This window comes from Limulus polyphemus, unplaced genomic scaffold (genome assembly GCF_000517525.1).
Source record: "Limulus polyphemus unplaced genomic scaffold, Limulus_polyphemus-2.1.2 Scaffold5502, whole genome shotgun sequence".
Taxonomy (NCBI): Eukaryota; Metazoa; Arthropoda; class Merostomata; order Xiphosura; family Limulidae; genus Limulus; species Limulus polyphemus.
Genome location: NW_013671112.1, coordinates 26,036 through 31,671, shown reverse-complemented (window position 1 = coordinate 31,671; position 5,636 = coordinate 26,036). Strand labels below are relative to the sequence as shown.

At 30.1% G+C, this 5,636-nt stretch overlaps 1 protein-coding gene across 1 annotated transcript in view; it reads right to left on the bottom strand.

Moving 5' to 3' along the window:
* Positions 1 to 5,636, bottom strand: part of LOC106472664 (DNA excision repair protein ERCC-6-like) — a 49,059-nt gene that overhangs the window by 19,958 nt on the left and 23,465 nt on the right. The window contains exons 11-17 of the mRNA XM_022401219.1: positions 4,778 to 4,987; positions 3,831 to 3,945; positions 3,366 to 3,414; positions 2,710 to 2,899; positions 2,108 to 2,363; positions 1,290 to 1,416; positions 394 to 792 (exon numbers count right to left, since the gene is read on the bottom strand). Of these exons, the coding sequence (XP_022256927.1) occupies positions 394 to 792; positions 1,290 to 1,416; positions 2,108 to 2,363; positions 2,710 to 2,899; positions 3,366 to 3,414; positions 3,831 to 3,945; positions 4,778 to 4,987 (1,346 nt within the window). The remainder of the gene's footprint in view (positions 1 to 393; positions 793 to 1,289; positions 1,417 to 2,107; positions 2,364 to 2,709; positions 2,900 to 3,365; positions 3,415 to 3,830; positions 3,946 to 4,777; positions 4,988 to 5,636) is intronic.

Genomic DNA, 5,636 nt, shown 5'->3' with positions numbered 1-5,636 from the left:
ACATATTAAAAGCTGTAAATATGAAAATACTTGTATAGTGTCTCATGACATAAGAAAGTGTATTTTGTACAGTATTGGGAACCTTAACGAAAACAAAACACTAACACCTAGGTATAAAATTTCCTTCTAATTTATGTACAGTACCTTTAAATTTGTATTTAAATATTCGTAAAGATGCATAATTCATTAGTCATGAGGGAAAAAAAATCTAAACAGGTATAAATGTTCCAAATGTTGGCTTTCTCTGTAGTGCAATTGATAACGATTAAAAGCTGTAGAAATCATTACTTTAACCTGACATTATATTACAACTACTGTTTGCCAGATCTAATCATCAGCAAGAAGCTAAAAGTCGACTACAAATTCATATATTATTCACTGAAACATTGTTACAATAAACAATAAAATTAAATATGTGGCTCACATCACTGTAATTCACTGATTCTATTCTTAAGTCAGCCAATGTCTTATTCAGTACTTCATCCTCCATTGTTGATTGTTTGTTTGTTTCATCGAGGACAGTCAGGTCCACAAAATCAGATACTACTTTCACAGCAGGAGAGTTGTACAAACTGATATCTTGGATTTCTTTTTCTTCCTCAGAAGTTTTTGTTGGTGACAGATCTTTCTGTGGGCTATCTATATTCACCTTATCATCTGGGCAGTTATTGGAGTTTAAGGCTACAGTGTCATTCTCAGAGGTTGTAGACCTTGCGAGATCAGTTGGCAACCTTGCACTGGTGGAATTAGTCAAATCTATGACATCAGGAAACAATGGAGGATTATACCGATCTGCAAAGAAAAAATAATGTTCAACACAAATAAAATATAATTCAAGCAAAAAACAAGTCTATAGCCATTTCTAAGAGCAATACAATGAGTTACACATAGTAACTAGATTTTGACTGTGAGTATATCATAAAAAGAATACTCTGATTTCTGTTAGATAAAAATAGTATTCCATGAATCTGTTATAAAATACAAGAAGTAGAAATAATCAGAGTAAGACAAAGAAGTTACAAATTTCGCAGTGGAATAATTCAGGACAGAAAAATTAACTGTTTCAATTAAGGCCTATAGTAGCCATTTAGCATCCCAAAAATTATGAAATGTCCACAGGGAGATAATTTAAGAAATTTGTTTTTTTTTAGTATGCTTTACTGCTATTTCATAAACTCATTTTTAGGTGTCTGAATGATATATCCTTCACATAATTATGGTCTTGTTCATCAAAACAATGGTTTATTCATAAAATAACTTGATTCAACTTCTCCTAAACTATAAATTACCTGGAACATAGGACTTCTTTGATGAAATCAAGGGGACAGAAAAAGGCCGAGCATATCTTTTGGCTTCACTGTTTTCTTTGAGAATTTGGCTGGATTCTATCTGTACTAATTGTTGAGCCATTTCTACCTGCAATTTCAATAGAAGTTTTAATAATAGCTGCAATTGATGCATTTTTCATGTTTGATAGAATTACAATGATGATAAAAAAAATAGCTACATTCCACATAGTTCAATTTTATTAAATGTCTAAAAGACAAAAAATTGAGTTGTTTAAGAAAAAGCATGGAAAAGATGTATACAAATGCACAAGTGTATTGAAAGCTGCACAATCAGATCAAAGTGCAAACATATCTATTCTCCTAAAGGCCTATTTGGAAACTTTCAAAATGTCCAAGTTCAAGATGTGATTCTTCGTGCGACTGTCTTTAAAAACTCAAAATGTAAACTATAGAGTCAACTTTTAATCATATTATTAATTTTGATGGAGATTTTTTACGAGTTTGTACATTCAAACATGCAACAACATGATTATTTAAAGTTTGAAAATGATCCAATTGAGAGCAACTCCATTATTAAAAGAAGAAAGATCCATATTAAATTGTAAATAGAATGTGACTTTTTTTCTCTTTATGTACAGGTACAATTAATTAAAAATAGAAGCTACAAAAATGAAATACTAAAGTCAGAACAGGGGAGTTATGAGGAAAATCAGGTTAAGTGAGTCAGAAACTGGTGATTTGGAAAACAAATTAACAGGTAAAGTAAAGAAAATACGAGTTACATGAAAATGATAAAGAACCTAATTACATGTAAATACCTTCTGTTTAATGAATTCTTCTCCTATCTTTCCATCATCCTGATCTTCTTCTGTTTTGGTGCTTTCATGGGAGAACATGCGATCATGATCACTTATTCCAAAAATATCAAGAGAATATAGAAATGCAATGTGAGAGTCTAGTTGCGTGTCTGTTACACGCTGGTGAGCATGCATTTCTTGCAGTTGTAACTGGGTTGAAGAATGTCGAGGATTGTCCAAGGTGAACAATTCTCGCAGTTCTTGTCTTGTGAAATACCTGCTCCAAAAATATAGTAAGCATCTTTAAAGTATCTACTCATCCCACACTTAAAATAATTTGATTTTAACTTTTACAGCGGAATTTAGAAAAATGTGAAGAACTACGGCAATAAAATAGTACCTAAACCTAAAAATAAATATTAGTTCTGACACAAGTAACTTTTTGAACTAAGTCAAACAAGCTAAATCTTTTACTACAAAGAAGATTGTCAACAGATCTGGCATGTCAAAAACTTACTTTTCTTCTTTTATACAACTCAAGGAAGGAAATATTTTACAGCAACTAGTTCAACAGTGTCAAAACTTAAATTTAGGCATTGTTACACATCCTGAAAATAAAATACCTGTGTGGATCTTTGTTACCTCCTGTCGTTTGTCTGGTGATAGAATCTTTAAAAATCTGACGACGATAAATTTTTTCTTCCACTGTTCCACACGTAATGAGTCTGTAGATCACAACTGAACTTCTCTGTCCTATTCTGTACACCCTATCAACAGCTTGAGCATCAGTTGCTGGGTTCCAACTTGGATCATCTAAGATAATTAGAACATGTTTTGTGTACAGTAGCTGTAAGAGAACATCTTTAAAATGTAATGACATATAGAGATCAGTAACTAATACATTTCTGTACATTATGTATGATACTACTATTAACACAAAAACGTTCTGCAGAAGTTTCTTCACACGTAATATTGGATGTTTAATATAGTGAAACTATAAAACATTTTTCACAGAAAAGATGAAGTACAACAGGCATATGCGCAGGAAAATTTTAATGGAATAAAAAACTGACCAAGAAAATCAATTTCAAATCAAACCATTCTACACATTTGTAAGTGTAAAACAAAGTAAATGTTTTTCAGGTTCTATCAAAGCTTCCTATCCTCAGCAGTTCATTTAGTTTGAAACATTAAAATATATATAAATATGAAAGCAAACACACTACCAACATAGTACTCTTATCCTTATAGGTTCAAGTTAATTTCTAAAACCACTTACATATAATCACCCTGTTGGCTGCAGTCAATGTGAGACCAACTCCACCAACCTGCAAATTCAAACTTATTTCATTAGCTAATATCTGTTTGTCCTAAGATTGGTCATTTTAATACATACACTGACAGGTTAAGTTGCTTATTATTCACTATTATAATATACCTTTTGATATAGCATTAATACAATGTTCACTCCCCAATAACATTTCTTGATTTAACTTCATCTAGTAACAAATAACAAAATAAACATGAGTTTAGAAAACATTATACTAAACACCAGGTTTTAGTATGATAATAAAACAAAAAACAAATAAAAGATAAAATACCAGTTTTTCCTCACAATTAAGAAGGCTAATGTTGAAGTATATCTAGCATTTTAAGGGTTGATATATGAACAAGTTAGATGCATCAAAGCAGGTCAAAGAATAATGTAATTTTAACACTTAAGACTTAAAAGAACACAGTATACCTGTGTGGTCAAAAGAAATACTGAAAAAGATGGGTCTTCTTGGAAAGTCTGGATTTTCTTTTCTCTTTCTACAAGACTGGTGACTGTCCCATCTATTCTCATTACTTTCCATTCTCTGTATATAAATATTAAAATTCATGAAACATTTATCCAAAAAAGGTATATTGATATTTAATATACTTATCTGTTAGTGGATTCAAGAACAAAAAATAAAACCGAGATAATGGTAATAAAAGAATCCTTAACACACCTGTAAGGTATTTTTTAAATGAGACTTAAATCACTTTTCAAGAAACACCTGGTGTCACAAGTAGATTCATATCCATACAAATTCTCACCAAATTTAAAAATTACATGTAAAAAAGAAAAGAAAAAGGTTAAGCCTCATTCTAAACAAGTACGATTATTTCTGTAGATATAAAAGTCAAATTATTTCTAGATAAACCATTCTTTGCATTAATAGTTGTAATAGTTCTCTTACATAACAGTAAAAACAATAAAAAAGTACAAATAACTATATCATTAAAACATACAGAATGGATTAAAAAATATTTTTGATAAACTGTGTAATGCATTGAATTGTGTGTTGGAATTAAATTTCTAAATTTTATAGTTATTCAAAGAATTTAATAAGTCATTCAAAACAACACAAATCCATTTTCAGTATAAACTTGTAGTACTATTAAAATGATGTGATAGAGGGAGCAGGCAAATCTATGTAAATGTGAGTGAAAAAAAAAAAAACTACTCCAAAGACTGAATGTGAAATGAAATGCTAGAAATAAACAAGGAAACAAAAATAAAATAAAATTGTACAGCTGAACTTTCCAAATCTCTTAATTTTCTTGTAACAACAGTTTCATTCAAGTTTAGTTCTGTACATACTGTTCTAGGTTATAAAGAGCTAAACTCCAGAAATCAAGGTAGACCACTGACACTTTACATACCTATTGGTGAGAATTCGCTGGATAATGTCAAGAATCTTTCTTGACTGAGAGAATACCAAAGTGCGATGACCTTCTTCTCTGAGCTGGTTCAGCAGTGAAAGAAGAAAACCTAGCTTTCCAGATTCTTCAATTAGATCATCATCAGAAACTCCATCAATTGACATAGTGGTAGTTCTCTCATCTTCTAAAATACTTCCATACTCTTCCTCACTAGGAAATAAGCTTTAAATTTAATTTCATCTAACATCAGATACGTAACATAGTTTTGCCAGGTACAATATTATACTCACAACAACTTCACTGGAAATCAAAGTGAAAGAACCACCTATTATATTTACATGTTAAACATAAAAATTATACTTTTACATTATCAGTTATAAAACATTTTTGCAAAATTGAAAATATATCAACTTAGTTTTATTTTTAAACTCAAAGGCAAAAGTAACCATTTGGCAATATTTGATTGTTAACATTTATAATGTATAACAAATACAAAATCTGTCTTTTGAAACATTAAACTCTAGATTTCGTTATTGTAATACTTATGTAGTTTATTCTACACACACAATACAAGTGATTGGCGACATTCTTTAAGTGCTTTTAATTTAATAACATCAACTTGATTTATTTAATCAAATCATTACCTCTAACCTTTAAAATGACTGTTAACAGTTCATTATCTACACAACCTTTTAACCTTTTCGAGATGGGTCACAGGTAAAAGTCCATGTCATCTTGTTTGTTGACTCGCATTCAAAATTCTATTGAACTACTATTTCATGAATTTATGTCAATAACTGGTATCAAACTGTAGATTATAATTCAAATTATAGTACTATGCAAAAAAAAAAAAAAAAAA